The following is a 17,166-nucleotide window of genomic DNA, read 5'->3' on the forward strand; positions in this document are numbered from 1 at the left end:
TCATAGTCATACGGGAATGTGAATGTCTCTTGACCATAATTATTTTTGGTGATTGCAAATAATCGATTGTTGTATTAACTGGTCATCATAATACAAGTGCTATCAAACAGGCTATGCCTTCTGCAAATCATAACAAAACGGACCTAATAAAGTTACCTGTAGTAAGTTATTTCTATAAAAATAGGGGATTACGTCATGCGTGTTTTACCGTTCACACACAATGTCGGCATTTGCATTTAGGCACATCTGAATATGTTGTTTTATTTAGATATCAGATTTAAAAAGCAGTTATTTATTTCTAGTGTTTGCTATATCCAATGTTGTGCAATTATAGCGAAACTGCAGAGCCGTCTGCACTTTGATTGCTTGATCTTAAAAGCGAATACATTGTTGACGCTCAAACTCTGGCAAGGCTCGACAGTTTGATGCGCTGGACACACGTTATGTCCGTAAGTATAAACATATATGGGTTGATTGTATAGAAGAGAGTCCGTCTTGTGATGTTAAAACAATCATAAAAACGACCCAAAGTGTATAGAACTTTTGACTTCCAAACTTTTTAACCCATCGTTTTACCTTTCTAAATATCCAATATCACGTTCAGAGAATTGCACCTCATATGTTCGGAATAAACTTATCCGTATATTGCATTGGATAATCTGAACTACATCTTCATTACCGCTTGTTAAAGATTTCAGAGATTTTGGCATGTATTGAGGTTTGTCATTAAATACTTTATATTGATAAATGTAAACATTGGATCTAAAAAGGTCCATTAAAAAACAAGAATGAAGTTAAAGAAAGAAAGATAGTAACCCTCAACTGGGCTCAACCACTGACCCCTGGAGTAAAAGTCTATCGCTTAGACCACTCGGCCATTCGTGCTCATACATTGAGCGATGCATTTTATACTTTATATAAGCAATCCTCATAGTATCACAAAATATAACGACAACAACAGAACTCTCCAAATCATTCAATCGTTTCACGTTGCAACGCTTTATAATTTTCAGGTTTTAGAATCGTCAATATTATGGATATTTTAGAGCATGGTAAATATTCAGTATTACTGTATCCTCACAAATATTATAACTACAACGAAAATTTGCGAATGTGAAACTTTTTTTTTCCAAAACGTGAAAAGGCCCCGTCAAATAAAAGCGCGGAAGGAGCGATTTTGGTAAACTTAACGGATTTTTTATTTACTCCGTGCAGGCGTATTGTAAGATTAAATAAAAAGGGCTTTTTAGTACTAAGTTTATTTTACCACAGATATGTCATACATAAATAAATACTAGATAATTATTTTAAGAGTTTTTAATTGTATTTGGTCAATAGTTAGTCAAATTTATTTATATCGCGGGTCATTTTGGTGAACAATTGAGTACATTTTAAATATCCACCATTTGGCAACGTTTATCAATTGACATGATTCTATTAAAGGCATACACGAACATTTGTAAACTTAATTGAACCATTTGTTGATTTAAAAACGCAAAAGCAAGCCACTAAAAAGTTATATGAATTTATTTTATTATATTACATATTCATGTGTATCTAATAAAACTATTAAATACAACCAACACATCTTCCAATCTTTTTAAATGTATCATCGATTAATTGCTACTAATCCACAAAATCAGATTTCCATGTTAAAATTGATTTTACATTTCCTCTATTTTGGAACGTTAACACATACGCTATCATAGAAAATTCAGATAACATACTGAACATATTTTGCTTATATACAAAAATAATAGTTATATGTGATCATTTCCGTTTGAACGTTTATTACTTGTACTTAGCGAAAATTAAGATAAAACAAATGCAAAATTAGACATTGATCTTCTTTTTCAATTTTTATCAGAGGTTAATGTAGCATTGTCATATTAAGGGGTAGCTGTAGTAGCTGCTGCAGTAGCTGCTGTAGTAGATGGTTGGCACTTGCATACGGGGCAATTGTCAGCCCCTAAACCGACTTTGTCACATGGGTATAAACACCGAATAGGCGGGCACGTGCGTGCAGGTAGCGTTGTTGTCTGAACGGCCAGAGGTTGAGCTGTTGTCGGCGGAATTGTCGTCATGGGCACTGGGGTTTGTGTGGCTGCAATTAAGTGAGAATGTATTTTTAAACGTGTTGCGTACAGTAAGTAATGTAGGTGATGTTATGTAACCATCATTAAATCACAATTAACGATCTTAAACCTTTATCATCCTATTTATTTGGTTTAACCTAAGCACTCAAACTCGATATAATACTAAAGGCAGCTTCAAATTTGGTCATTATCCTAAATGACGTTACAGTTTCGACGTGACGTCATACACAGTCCAAATCACGTCTCTGACCTGGACAAGAGCACTGCAGACATCCGTTGCGGTCGAGGTAGGTGCACTTAGAATCACAGCTGCCGTCAAACTTGGAGCACGTGTGCGTCACCATGGGCACCGTCTGAAAGACAAAGAGCAGAGAATATAGACTCCATCGCCGTTTTTAGATGAGCTATTTATAAAGTGATAGTTTCTCCGGACAGCGAATAGCTGTGTAACAAACCCGTTTTGCAATAAATCTATTGCAAAACGGGTTGGAGTGTCTTATTGCAATTTGATTATTTAACATCAACCCATTTTGCAATAAACCCGTTTTGCAATAAAATCATCGCGCATTTATTTGCAATAATTGTATTGCAAAACGGGATGGAGTGTCTTATTGCAATGTGAAATTTTTATGACAACCCGTTTTGCAATAAACCCGTTTTGCAATAAAATCATCACTCTTGTATAAATCAATTTAACAATTAAAAGAGAGTTTCAAATGTTGTATTTGAAAAATTGTTTTTAAAAAATAGACAAAACTGTGAGTTTAGATTTCAAATTAAAATGCATGGAAGGTGATGAATTTTGAGATTTAATATGATCAAACAACACAGAATGTATATCGAAAGTGATTGCAAACAATTTAGTACTTAAGGTAATATAACGCAAAAATGAATTTTGTGTAACAACCCGTTTCGCAATAAAATCATCGCATATATACAAATTGTTTCATATTGATTTGAAACGGTATAAAGTTTTAAATGTCGTCTCTAACGTAAATATGATAAAACAAGGCTGAATTTGTATATGAAGTGATGTTCACCAATTTGGGAATTAAGTGAAGAATACCCAGAAGTGCATAATTGTTTGCCAAAAGGTGTGCAGTGTTGTTTTTCTCAACGCGCATTTTGTATAACAACCCAATGTGCACTAAACTCTTTTTGCAATAAACTCATTACACATGAACTTATTGATTCAAATTTATTTGAAACGCTGAAAAGAAAGACTCAAATGTCGTATTTAGGGAATTTGTATACATATAATAAGACAAAGGTTTAAGATTCGAACAAAAATCAACTGATATTCAAAGTGACCAATTTCATGAGTAAATGTGATAACCAAACACAGAATGTATATAAACAGTGATCTTAACACTTTCATGATAAAGTCAATTTAACCCAATAATGCTATTGCAAAACGGGTTAGCACTAATTCATCACACATGTACTACATAATTGATTCCAATTATCTCAAATGTTGTTTATAAGGATTTTTTTAATAGACAGAGGTGTAAGACTCGACCAACAAATAAAAGGCAGTTAAAGTAATCAATTTCATGAGTAAATGTGATACATTAACACCGAATTGGTATAGAAAGTTATTTCAACCAATGTTTACTTATTTGAAGAAAACCCAGAAATGCAATAATTTTATTGCAAAACGGGTTAGAGTGCCTTATTGCAATTTGATATTTTTATAACAACCCGTTTTGCAATAAACCCGATTTGCAGTAATTTTATTGCAAAACGGGTTAGAGTGTCTTATCGAAAGTGAAATTTTCATAGCAACCCGCTTTGCAATAAACCCGTTTTGCAATAAATTAATTACACATGTATTAATTAATTCAAATGGATAGAAAACATTAAAAAGGACATTTGAAATCTCGTATTTGAATAATAGTATTTTCAAATATCGAAAAAAAAACTGTTATTTCTACTAAAAATTAGAAAGCATTGAAGGCGATGCATTTCGAGATTAAATACGATAAAACAACACATAAGGTATATAGAAAGTGATATCAACGAATTTTGAACTTAAGTAAAGATTGTGTGCAACAAATCGTTTCGCAAAAAACTCATCACATATATAAGTTAATTGTTTCAAATTGATTTGAAACGGTATAAAGGACGTTTCATATGTCGTCTACAAGAAAAATATGATAAAGCAACAAATGAATGTATAAATGAAGTGATTTTCACCAATTTGTAAATTATGTAAAGAAAACCCAGAAGTGCAAAATGTTATTGCAAAACGGGTTAGAGTGTCTTATTGCAATTTGTAATTTTTATATTACCGTTTTGGAATAAACCCGTTTTGCATTTAAATGCATCACACATGTTCTAAATGATTCACATTGATAGAAAACTGTGAAAATAAAGTCTAAAAAACTGTCGTATTCATGGATTTTCTTTATCAAAATAACACATAAGCATAAGTGCAGACAAATAAAAACGACATCGGAAGTGACCGATTTCATGATATATATGATAAAACATTACAAAAGTGTATGGCAAATGATTACAACCAAGTTCGTACTGAAGTGAAGAAATCACAGAAGTGCACTAATTTTATTGCAAAACGGGTTGGCGTGTCTTATTGCATTTTGAAAATTTCCAATAAACCGTTTTGCAACAACTCGTTTAGCAATAAAATCATTACACACGTTTAAATAAATTCAAAGAGATTGGAAACATTAAAATAAAGTTTCATATGTCGTATTTAAATGATATTATATCACAAAATAGACAAAACTGTGAGCTTTGACTAAACATTTAAAGGTATAGAAGGTGTTGATTTAAGAGACTGGATACGATTAAATAACACAGAATAGGTATTAAAAGTGATTTCACCAATACAGTACTTAAGTTGATATACCGCAGAAATGCAATAATGTATTGATAAACTTGTTAAAGTGTCTTATTCAATGCGAATGTTGTGTAACAACTGCCTCGCAATAAAACCATCTCGTATATACCAATTGCTTCACATTTATTTGAAACATTATAATTTGAAACGGTATAAAGGAAGTTTCAAATTTCGTTTACAAGAAAAATATGATAAAACAACACATGAAGTTTATATATTACCACTTTGGGAACTACTGAAGAAAACATGGAAATGCTATATTTTTATTGCAAACCGGCTTGCAGTGTCTAATTGCAATGTGCATTTTTATAACAACCCGTTTTGCAATAAAATCGTTTTGCAATAAACTCATTACACATGTACTAATTAATTTCAATTGATTGGAAACGCTGACAAGAAGTTCCAAATGTCGTTTGTAAGGAGTTTATATATAATAATTGGTGAAAATCACTTCATATAAACATTCAGCCTTGTTTTATCATATTTACGTTAGAGACGACATTTAAAACTTCCTTTATTTGTCTATTTTTTAAAACAATTTTATTTAAATACAACACTTGAAACTCCCTTTTAACTCTTCCAATCCATTTGAATTAATTAATACAAGATTGATGATTTTATTGCAAAATGGGTTATTATAAAATTTTCACATTGCAATATGACACTCCAACCCGTTTTGCAATAACACAATCCAACCCGTTTTGCAATAACACACTCCAACCCGTTTTGCAATAACACACTCCAACCCGTTTTGCAATAAATTTATTGCAAAACGGGTTTTATTGCACAACGGGTTGTTACAAAGCTGTACATTGTTCAATAAAAAATAATTGTGACTTCTTCAATGTATGCAATTTGCTGTTGGTTGAAAGTTAGTGACTTGAGGTTCAGTTCTGTTGTAGTTTTGTTGTCTCCAAACCAAATATGCTTTATAGATCTAGCAGCCGTGCTGAGTATGTATACAAACAATATATGCTTCATAGTACTATAGAACTGTCATGAATAAACTGCTTTAAATAAGAAAATAGTTGTCATCTTGCGCACAATAGCACGGGCATGTTTGTTCATACCCAGTTTTTGATACGTCACTATGATCGAACAAAACTATATAAATCTACATTTGCACCTACCGGTCTGGTAACCCGTGGTGATACAGTTGTTGTTGTTGCCGCTACTGTTGTTGGTGCTACTGTTGTTGCTGCTACTGTTGTTGTGACGACAGGGGGAGACTTTGTGGAGCCTTAAACACGCATATTAGGATTGATTTCAAGCGTTCAGATGGGAAACATGCCCGTTATAGTAAATCATAAATGTGTCTTGATCTGGGAAAATTGGACGCAATGCATGTGCGTAAAGTGTCGTCCCAGATTAGCCTGTGCAGTTCGCACAGGCTAATTAGGGACGACACTTTCCGCTTTTATGGTATTTTTAGTTTCAAGGATGTCCCTCCTTACCGGAAATCAAGTTTAGGCAGAAAGTGTCGTCCCTGCTAAGCCTGTGCACTTTACGCACATGCATTAAGCCCAATTTTCTCAGAACAAGACTCAAATGTACTGATATGGGACGTCTGGGTGCTCCTTATTTAAATGAGGCTATTTTGCTTGCGTAGTTCTATACCAATAGTTTAATAATGAGACGATAAATTGATTTATAAATAATATTAATAACAATAACATAATTTCCCTTACTTAATCCCTTACAAAATGTACCGGTATTAAGTATGAATGTTTTGAGATGGATAATATCGTTTCTCACTGGTGCAAGCGCAGAAGACACAATTGTTCTTGTCCATCTGAATGCACTCCGGCGTACAAGACATGACGTCAACGGGAGGGCATGTGCTTGGCTGACTTCCGGTTCCCATGCCGCCACTTCCGTTCGGGTTTTGGTTGCCACTTCCACCCGTCGAGTTTCCTAATCAATTAGTGTAACTTAACTTAGAGGATCTGTTTCTGATCTTTAACTTCATCCCCCCCAACACACACACACTCACACACGTATACCTTATTAGATATCTCTTGTGACAATAGCAAATAGTACAATTATTTTTAATAAGAGTCTGATGGTAGTATCCGTGAATTACTATTTAGATTGAAATAGCAAATATCGCTCGAAATTAACCCAGCTGAACCACATTCTTTTAACACGTTTTAGAACAAGTATACGTGAAACAGCGCCGAATATATTTTAATATTGTTTCTTTCATCTTTAACAGCGTTCCCATAAATGTTGTCTACCGGACGCTTACCTGAGCATGTGCAAGTCAGACATCCCATGGCGTCCATGGAGACGCACGAAGAAGGACACGAGGCGTCAAACGTTGCACATCCGTTCGAGTTACCGCTATTTCCGGTGCCAGTGGCGCTCGTGGTTCCTCCAAGAGATGGAGCCACTGTCGATATAGAGAGGCCGGGCGCCATTGTGCTCGCACTGGCTGATGAACCTGGAGTGAACAGATAACGTTTCCATACAAATGTCACTGAGGTAGTAGTCAATCTGTTATTGTGTGCTATGACGATGACAACGGCGATGATGAAGATAATACTAATAATGATGTTGCTGATGCTGTTGTTGCTGCTGCTAATGATGATGATGATGATGACGATGATGATGAGGAGGATGAGATGGATGTGGAGGAGGATATGGTTAATGTGGATGATAATGATGAAGATGAAGATGACGATGATGATGATGATGATGATGATGATGATGATGATGATGATGATGATGAGTTTTCAATAGTTATTTAACAAAGGTAGGCTTGTTGGTTTCTTTTCAAACATACCACAGTTACACACGATGCATCCGTTTGAATCAATTGTCGCACAGCCTGACGGACAGGACGTGTCGAATGTCGGACATCCCGAGCCACTTCCGGTTCCGCTCTGACCAGGGCCAACGAGACCCGGGGTGAATGTCGTTGCAGCGCCCCCTCCTGGGACGAAAGGAGCGGCGGTGGTAAGCGAACTACCGGCGTTGGGAGCCGCGGTTGTACCTTGATTAAAAATTCAAAAAAGTGATTTCTGATGGTATGAAAAACTTACGAGACAGAAAACTCTTCAGAAATTGTCTGCCTATTTCCTAAATTGTCTGCCTCTTACCGAGTACAAATAAACAAACATTTTCAGCAAAATAAGATACGTCATTCGTGTCAATGCACAAAAGATATAGAAATAATAGAAAATATTTTATCCCACTTTTACATGCGAATTCGGTTGATTAAAGCCCTGTTTATTAAATTTCTGTTAAATCCACGGCACGTGCTACGTTGTTTGGCTACGTTGTAAACAAATGTAGTTCCTTGTATATAACAACTAAATGTAATATTGATGTCATAAAACTTTTAGATTTGCAATTCAATATGAATAAAATTTTAATTAATAACGCACGACTCTTTGTCACAGAACGATATTCTGATTTAAAAAAATGATTATGTGATCAGCGGTTATTTTTGGAACGCGGAGTAATACACTGACCTTGGTTACACTACAGTCATTATCCAAGTACGACAAACACTCATGTAAACGCGAACTTATCGAGTTAAACTAATTTATGTTTAAATAAAAAGGTTTACTGAATAAAAAATGGGATAAATAGAATAATAGGTTAGTGTTGATTATAGATCAGGTTTATCATGCGATGCACGAAAACGCCTCGCATGATAAACCTGATCTATAATCAACACTAACCTATTATTCTCTATGTCAAATAAAAGCACATTTAATACATGTTTATGTATGACGTTCACTTACGTCCTAACAGAGGAGCCAGCGTTAGATGACCGGCGGTGGGGGCCATTGTTGATCCTAAAATTATACAACAGAAGGAAAATTAAAAAAATGAAGAGATTTACATTTACCATCTGGTTGTGATTTCAAAAGAGTGTATGCTGGACAGTTTTCGTCCACAATTTCACTTTTCAAACGTTCACATGTTATACCCATTGGAAGTTTTAGACACAGTTCGGCGTATCGCTTATGCTGCTACAAACCGCTCACCAGAGCAAGTGCAGGCCAGACAACCCATGGCGTCCATAGTGACGCATGAAGAGGGACACGAGGCGTCAAACGCCGGACAGCCGCTTCCGTTACTGCCGCTACCGCCTGTTCCGGTCGATGTGCCACCGGAAGAACCTCCAGCTGGAGATGCTGCAATGTACAGCAAAACACTGGGATAAAATGTGTGCACAATATTGGAAGCTGCCTTGACAGTTCGCATGGAAACGTACCTGTGACACGCAAGTGAATTAAGGAATTAAATATGGGTATACATGTATATTACATGTGCTCAATGTACGGCAAAATTTAACGAATGTTTGACGAGAGGTTTGGACCATAAACGGCAAGAGTGCGAGACGAGTTGTTTAACTTTTCTAAGCTTTGCAGATGGAGCGTTTGAATTATTTCGACGACTGTTTTTCTTTCAGGGTGTGATATGAATATGTATTAGCACAACTATTTTCTAAAACGAAACGCTTACAGCATGTACATGTGAGGCATCCATTGGCGTCCAGGCTTGCGCATCCGGCTTTACAGGAAGTATCGAACGGCGGGCATCCGTTGTTGTTGTTACCGGAAGAGGCGCTGCTTCCGCCGCCACCGCTGACGGTCTGGTTGACTTCGCCTAGGCTGGGTGCGTAGGTAGAGGCTCCTCCGCTCACACCGCCGGGAACTACCGGCGCCTGAGTGACTACGGATCCGCCGGTAGTACCGGATCCGCCTGATATTATACAAAGAAAGAGGTATAGTAGTATATATAATGTATGCGCAAAACTTTGTTGAACATGTCGTTGAACGCTCGACTATACCAGAAAGTATAATAATCTTACAAACAAATGCGCGTCAAACAAACGCACTTAACGGGCTACATCTTCGTTACATAAACAAGTTCGTTAAAAGAACATTACTGCGTCTCCATCGACTCCCCTCAAAGGGACTTTACTCACCGGCTGAAGTTCCGCAGTCGCAAATGAGACAGCCCTGAGAGTCCAGTTTCATACATGTGGGGTTGCAGTGGAGCCCGTCGAATGCCGGGCATTGGACGGTGCCGGCGCCATTTCCGGTTCCACTACCGGTCCCACCTCCTGTACTGGTGTTGTCTGCAAGTAAAGTATACCACATGGTTCCACCTAGAGACTAACAGCCTAACCAGAATGACAACTGCATATGCTTCTCATAAAAGCACGTGATTGCATACTGAACTATTTCTTTAACCCATTTATGCCTAGCGTCTAGAAAAAAAAGCCTTGGCAAACAGCGTAGACCCAGATGAGACGCCGCATCATGCGGCGTCTCATAAGGGTCTGCGCTGTTTGCTTAAATGAATTTCTGTACGAAATATTCTAACTATAGAAATAAATATACTAGACATCCCTAATTTTGGAAATAAATTGATCCAATTTAGAAGGATGGGAGATTCCACTAGGCATAAATGGGTTAATCTTTGAAATTATATTCAACCCTTAAACATGAATACGACTTGCAACTTACTTCCTTTAGCGCATGTGCAGAAGAGACATCCGTGGGAGTCGATGGAGACGCAGTCAGACGGACAGGAGGCGTCGAAGGCGTCACATCCATTCATGTTGTGACCGCCGGTGCTTCCGCCATGACTGCCCGTGTTCGCTGGAAGACGATAAAAGCTCTGACAGAAGCAAACACATTGACGAGAAACGTAGGCAGGTACGAGCAGGCGAATTATTGGTGTATTTTTTATCTGAGCAATTACAAGTTGAAGCTGAGTATTGACATCTTTTCATAGAAATGTCCAATATAGTATTTATTACAGTAAGTCCTAGCTAGTAATGATCGTTTTAATTAACAATTCATAGTTTATACGTGTGTTTTCAGAGCGGATTTATGACGCCTTTGTTATTTGGAATGCGCGACTTCATTAAAAATGCCAACACTTTTGGTATGACAAAATATGCTGTACCTGTGCAAGTGCAAATAAGGCAGCCCTTTGCGTCGAAACTCGCGCATTCCGTGGGACAGGACAAGATGTCGATGGCTGGACACGTGACAACACCTGATGAACCGGAAGTGGAGCCGGAACTGCTGCCTGGAATGATTATGGGATAATAATAAAGTCCGAACAATCTTTAGCAAAATGATTATTTAAAAGTCCGAATTAGACAAGTTTTGAGTGCAAAAGAATTGTAAGTCTTAACATTTTAATGAAGGAATGTGAGATATTCATACGTTCCAAAGCCCGGATAAGCAAAGATATGTATGATTAAGCTTCGAATAATCGAAAACAAGCCGGTAGAAAATGTGTATAGGCCGTGCTCTGTGAAAATGGGGTTAAATGCATGTGCGTATAGTGTCGTCCCAGACTAGCCTGTGCAGTCCACACAGGCTAATCAGGGACGACACTTTCCGCCTAAACTGGATGTTTGCTAAGTACAGACTTTTTTAAACAGAAAAATCATATACGCGGAAAGTGTCGCCTCCGATAAGCCTGTGCGGACTGCACAGGCTAATCTGTGACAACATTTTACGCACATGCATCAAACCCTCTTTTCACAGAGTACGGCTGTATATAAGATAAAGAGCTCTATTAGCCAAATTTTGACATACTAAACAGGATTCGCGTAATTGGGTGGAGAACATTGATGACCAGCAACGTTCTGTTGTGAGAAATTTGGATGTGCGATATTCGTGAAATGAGTGAGGAAAAGCGTTAATCGATTATAACGACGGGTACCTCCCGCTGTCGCCGTGCCAGGTTCTGTGGGCCCGCCGGATATGGTGGCGTTGGGTCCCATGGATGCAATCATCTCGGCTAAAATGGAGGTAAAATGAATCAATGAATATACGTTTTGTTATTTCGGAACCATAGCATAGTCTTATCGAATATCTTAAAATATATATAAAGTAAGTTAAGAAAAACAAAATTAATGCTAATAACGTTCCTTAATCAAAGAAGGTTCATTGAAAGACACTGAACGGCTTTACTTAAATTTGTGATTCGCAGAAGGCGATGCTCAACAATTGTATTTCTTCAAAAACGCATAGTAACTTTTGTCGTGCGTTATGTATTAAGTCGGGCTCCATTTCATGAGGGAATTATACTGCTTTATGGAGACAAAGTTTTCTTCAAATGCAACCAATAGGATGAGAAGCAAAGGTCATAATGTTCATCGTAACTTTTGTCGTAGGATATTGATTATGACTGGTTTCATTACCAAAGAGCTTTAAACCATGTTATGGGTAATCTATTTAATTTTCTTGACATTACAATCTCTATGGCACAGAACAAGTTTTGAACCTTACCAATGCACGCCTCTTAATTGTAACCTTTCAATAGCACGCCTCGTCATTTTGAACCTTACCATTGCACGCCTCGTGATTTGAACCATTCCATTGCACAGCGCATGATATTGAACCTTACCATTGCACAACTCATGGTTTTGAACCTTACCATTGCACTTCTCGTGGTTTTGAACCTTACCATTGCACGCCTCGTGATTTTGAACCTAACCATTGCACGCCTCGTGATTTTGAACCTTACCATTGCATGCCTCATGATATTGAACCTCACCATTGCATGCCTCGTGGATTTTAACTTTACCATTGCACGCCACATGGTTTTGAACCTTACCATTGCATGCGTCATTGTTATGAACCTCACCATTGCACGCCTCATGTATATGAACCTTACCTTTAATCGCCTCATTGTTTTGGACGCCTAATGGTTTTGATCATTACCATTCCTCGCCTCGTGATTTTGAACCTTACCAATGCAAGCCTCATGGTTATGAACCTTTTCATTGCACATATTATGGTTTTCAACCTGTCCATTGCACGCCTCGTTATTTTGAACCTTTCCATTGGATTGCACGCCTCATAGTTTTGAACCTTACCATTGCACGCCTTGTGATTTTGAACCTTACCATTACATGTCTCATGGTTTTGAACTTAATCATTGCATGCATCATGGTTTTGAACCTACCCTTTGTACGCCTAATGATTTTGAATCTTACCATTGCTTTCCTCGTGGTTTTGAACCTTACCATCGCACGCCTCGTGATTGTGAACATTGCCATTGCATGCCTCATGATTTTGAACCTCACAATTGCATGCATCGAGGTTTTACACTTTACCATTGCAAGCCACATGGTTTTGAACCTTACCATTGCACGCCTAAATGTTTTGAACCTTACCAGTATACGCCTAATTATTTTGAACCTTACCATTGCACGCCTAATGATTTTGAATCTTGCCGTTACACGCCTCGTGATTTGGAACCATACTATTGCACGCCACATTGTTTTGAACCGTACCATTGCACGCCTCACGTTTCTGAACCTTACGATTGCATGTCCCGTAATTTTGAACCTTACCATTGCATGCCTCATGGTTTTGAACCTTACCATTGCACGCCTCGTGATTTTAACCTTACTATAGCACGCCTCGTGGTTTTGAACCTTACGATTGCACGCCTAATAAGCTTGAACATTACTATTGCACGCCTTATGGTTTTTTTAATCTTAACACTGCACGCCTTATGATTTTGAACCTTACCATTGCACGCCTCATGGTTTTGAACCTTACCATTGCACGCCTCATTTTTTTAACCTTATAATTGCATGCCTTATTATTTAGAACCTTACCATTGCACGCCTCATGATTTTGAACCTCACCATAGTACGCCTCGTTATTTTGAACCTTACCATTGCATGCCTCATGGTTTTGAACCTTACCTATGCACGCCTCATTTTTTTGAAGTTTATCATTGCAAATCTCGTGGTTTTGAACCTTACCATTGCATGCCTCGAGGCAGATGACGCATCCATTATCGGCCGTGTAAAGACAGGCGGTGTTACAGTTGGGGAGGAGTGCCGGGCAGTCTTGACCGGATACTGCAACATATGCAGGGGCGATAAGCTGATCGTGATTCAGCCGCAAACACAGTTTAGCAACAAAAAGTTATAAGGCGTTAGTAAGACAAGTTTCGCGTTCCCATACGTCACCACCAATATAATCATATTCCCTAACGATATCGCCAACATCATAATCATTACAATCGTCGTTTCTGTCGATGACCGTAACAACAACAATGAAAGGGCACCATATCATTAGATGTGCAGTGCTTTAAGGTTCATGGGGGGGGGGGGATAAAATTAATTAAAAATTCGCTTTGGTTTTTCTTCATTCAATGTGGTACAATATGGTCAAACTATATATCATTTTAAAGCTAAAGACGGATAGAATAACATAAACACATTTTTGACATTCAATATTTGTGTGCTTTATTCATATTTTGGTTTAAAACCAATACATTTTTACACTAATTTACAAAATCTCAATCTAAAGTTAGGAAGGATATGCACTACCTTAAGTTGAATAAATACAAAGCTATATACATATACAAGGTCAAGTTAGCAACATTTCACAGAAAATTATTGTCATAAAACAACAAATGAGTTTTTATTCAACTGCCTATTTTGGATAAATTTCCTAAACAAAGTTCTAAAAGTTCTAAAAATAACTAAAACGTAACTACTTTTTAAAAATCCAGGTATAGATAGTAAGAGTCACAATTCTTTTTCAAAGGCTTAACAATTTTGTTATTTACCTCTCAACCAAATTGCAAATTTAAACCATCTAAAATTGAAATAGATTGCAGACGACATATAAAATTGTAAAGAATTATAAAGAAATTGGCAAACCGATTGATTTTATATTTCGATTACTTCTACCCATTTTGAAAGCGTGGCCCTCGCTGTGCTCCGTAGAAAAACGTGCAAAACAAATCGGTCGAAACCACGTGCAGTAGTGAGAAAACCGGGTATGTGTATACACATACCTGAGAAAACACAAACATATTTTGACAGTTGGTTCGCAAATAGTAAAACAACTATTAACATTAATCAGCAAGAGATCGCACTCAATAACAGATATGACCACGTAGAGATATCATCACTTACCCTATTTCAAATATTTTCCAGCTGAAAATTGTCCCCCACACGTCTTTTTTAGTTTATTTGTATTGTTTTTTCTGGAGCCGAAGTGCATCTCACAGAATATCCATCTAACTCCGTTGTTTTCACTTTCGTTATTAAAAACTTTGTTTAAAACAATTATTTCTCCTTTTAGATTGTTAAAGCGATGTGTTATTATATATTATCAATAGAATAGTATACCGTGATTAATTTAACGGAGTTACGTATCGATCTTTCTGTCAGTCTGTAAGCGTACTATTTTATGCGCAATAATATAAGTATGGTGATTCGACAACAATTGTAAACATTGGTGAAATGCTTCTTACATAGTTATTCTTTTGAGTGTTTATGAGGTCTGATCGTGCAGTTTGCAAACATCAACGGAAAGATTACAATCCAATGCATTTGTCATCGTCAACCGTTTGGAATGTCAATTAGGCGATGAGTTAGTTTTTAGCATGTTTCTTTCTATGTTATGAATTTACAAATGGCTGCCCCCATGGTGATGAAATGACATGTGTTCGAGTTTTGATATTTCTAGATATGTAAACTTTTTTTACTATTTAAGCGTAACTTGCCCTCGTCAATGTCGATATTATTCACTAGTTATATAATTTTCCGCCGAAATACGTGAAATAAACATGATTCAGATTTTTGAAAATAATGTATATTTTAGTGTTAAAATCGCTTTGTATTTTGATTGATTTTGTGGATGGTATGATACGTTGATGTACAAAATTGGTAGCAGCTTGAAGGAAAAACATCCTTTAAAGCATATATGTATACATTTTAATGTGGCACTCTTCCTTTAGTCAAATTTGAGTTCAATGCTTGGGGTCCCATATTTTTCAAAATGAAGCCTCTACATGAACCTTAAGAAGGGTTGTATGAATTTTATTTGATAACCGAAATGAAAAGTAAGTATATACTCACCCGATGAGTTATTTCCATTCGCCGTGTTTGGTCCTGGAAAAGAACGATTTAATCGTTAATTGCAAGTGAATCGTAAAAGGCATTAGAGGCGCTTTTGTTATTAATGCATACTACAGAGAAAATGCACGTGAATCCAACACTAAACCTATTCATGCATGTCCTCTCTCCTACATGTTATCTTTGTTGGTTCCCGACACATGTTCAATGACGAGATCCTTTTCTCCCAAAGACACAAAAAGAGACACCCGCATGCGATCAAAATCAAACGCATATACGAAAGGTTATCCACGCACCGCCTCCAGGGCACTGACAAATGGGGCAGCCCTGGTCGTTCGTGGTGGTGCACTCCGCGGTACAGCTGGGTAAGAAAACCGGACATCCGTTGTTGTTGTCGGGGTTGGCTCCCGTGGCAGGAGAACCGGAACTTCCGGTACCGCTGTTGTTGCCGTCTGTTATTATTATTACGAATGTTGACAGTGGAAGGAAATAAAACAACAAACGTAGTTTGTTTCTTGATACATGCTGATAAATAAACCATCGGTATTTTAACAAATAAAACTTAATATTTCGGATATTTTCAAATACGATAATACAGGTGGAATGCATCATCATTTGAAAGAAATACGGGATAGAAGTCTTCTTTGCAAACACTTAATGTAACCCTGACCACTGACCTTGGGTGCAGCTGCACAGGGGGCATCCCATGGCGTCCAGTGAGACGCAGTCTGACCCACAGTTGCTAGGGAACGTCGGGCATCCGTTGTTGTTTCCGGTTGACCCTTGAACTTGTGAGGAACTTGTTTGTCCTGTAATATCAGTTAAAATAAGACAGATCTTGTGATATATCGAGTAATGTAACCGCTGGATACATGATACATAGCATGATACCATTCGATTAAGAGACGATATATCTTAACTTAAATAAGAGTGTGAATCGGTATCTCGGGTTGAAAAGAAAAGCAAATGGGTCGTGCTCTGTGAAAAGTTGAATGCACGTACGTAAAGTGTCGTCCCAGATAAGCCTGTGCAGTCCGTACAGGCTAATCAAGGACGAAACTTTCTGCCTAAACTTGGTTTTTGTTAGGCAAAGCCTTTCTTTAAACAGAAAATACCATTAAAGCGGAAAGTGTCGCCCCTGATTAGCGAACTGCACAGGCTAATCTGGGACGACACTTTACGCACATGCATTAAACACCCTTTTCACAGAGCACGGCTAAAATAATATTTGATGAAACATTATTTAAGCCATGTACAAGCTTCACATGGGACTCTACAGACGGAGTGCATTATTATCGTTGTTAAATTATCAAAGAAACAGCGCGGCATGA

The 17,166-nt window shown here is 37.4% G+C and overlaps 2 protein-coding genes across 7 annotated transcripts in view; one reads left to right on the top strand and one right to left on the bottom strand.

Moving 5' to 3' along the window:
• Positions 1 to 17,166, top strand: part of LOC127869415 (uncharacterized) — a 470,973-nt gene that overhangs the window by 159,830 nt on the left and 293,977 nt on the right. The window lies entirely within an intron of this gene.
• Positions 1,510 to 17,166, bottom strand: part of LOC127869411 (uncharacterized transmembrane protein DDB_G0289901-like) — a 28,958-nt gene continuing 13,301 nt past the window's right edge. For 5 of the 6 annotated variants that reach the window (XM_052411960.1, XM_052411961.1, XM_052411958.1 and 2 more), the window contains 17 exons: positions 16,513 to 16,644; positions 16,132 to 16,287; positions 15,839 to 15,871; positions 13,724 to 13,822; positions 11,665 to 11,742; positions 10,894 to 11,019; positions 10,449 to 10,583; positions 9,905 to 10,057; positions 9,439 to 9,678; positions 8,958 to 9,107; positions 8,712 to 8,765; positions 7,745 to 7,954; positions 7,208 to 7,402; positions 6,715 to 6,873; positions 6,090 to 6,199; positions 2,347 to 2,449; positions 1,510 to 2,104 (listed from right to left, as the gene is read on the bottom strand). In XM_052411960.1, the coding sequence (XP_052267920.1) occupies positions 1,890 to 2,104; positions 2,347 to 2,449; positions 6,090 to 6,199; positions 6,715 to 6,873; positions 7,208 to 7,402; positions 7,745 to 7,954; positions 8,712 to 8,765; positions 8,958 to 9,107; positions 9,439 to 9,678; positions 9,905 to 10,057; positions 10,449 to 10,583; positions 10,894 to 11,019; positions 11,665 to 11,742; positions 13,724 to 13,822; positions 15,839 to 15,871; positions 16,132 to 16,287; positions 16,513 to 16,644 (2,348 nt within the window). In that variant the 3' untranslated portion in view covers positions 1,510 to 1,889. The remainder of the gene's footprint in view (positions 2,105 to 2,346; positions 2,450 to 6,089; positions 6,200 to 6,714; positions 6,874 to 7,207; positions 7,403 to 7,744; positions 7,955 to 8,711; positions 8,766 to 8,957; positions 9,108 to 9,438; positions 9,679 to 9,904; positions 10,058 to 10,448; positions 10,584 to 10,893; positions 11,020 to 11,664; positions 11,743 to 13,723; positions 13,823 to 15,838; positions 15,872 to 16,131; positions 16,288 to 16,512; positions 16,645 to 17,166) is intronic. The other variant, XM_052411962.1, reaches the window with a different exon arrangement.

The sequence above is a fragment of the Dreissena polymorpha genome, chromosome 2, assembly GCF_020536995.1.
Source record: "Dreissena polymorpha isolate Duluth1 chromosome 2, UMN_Dpol_1.0, whole genome shotgun sequence".
In the NCBI taxonomy this organism is placed as follows: domain Eukaryota; kingdom Metazoa; phylum Mollusca; class Bivalvia; order Myida; family Dreissenidae; genus Dreissena; species Dreissena polymorpha.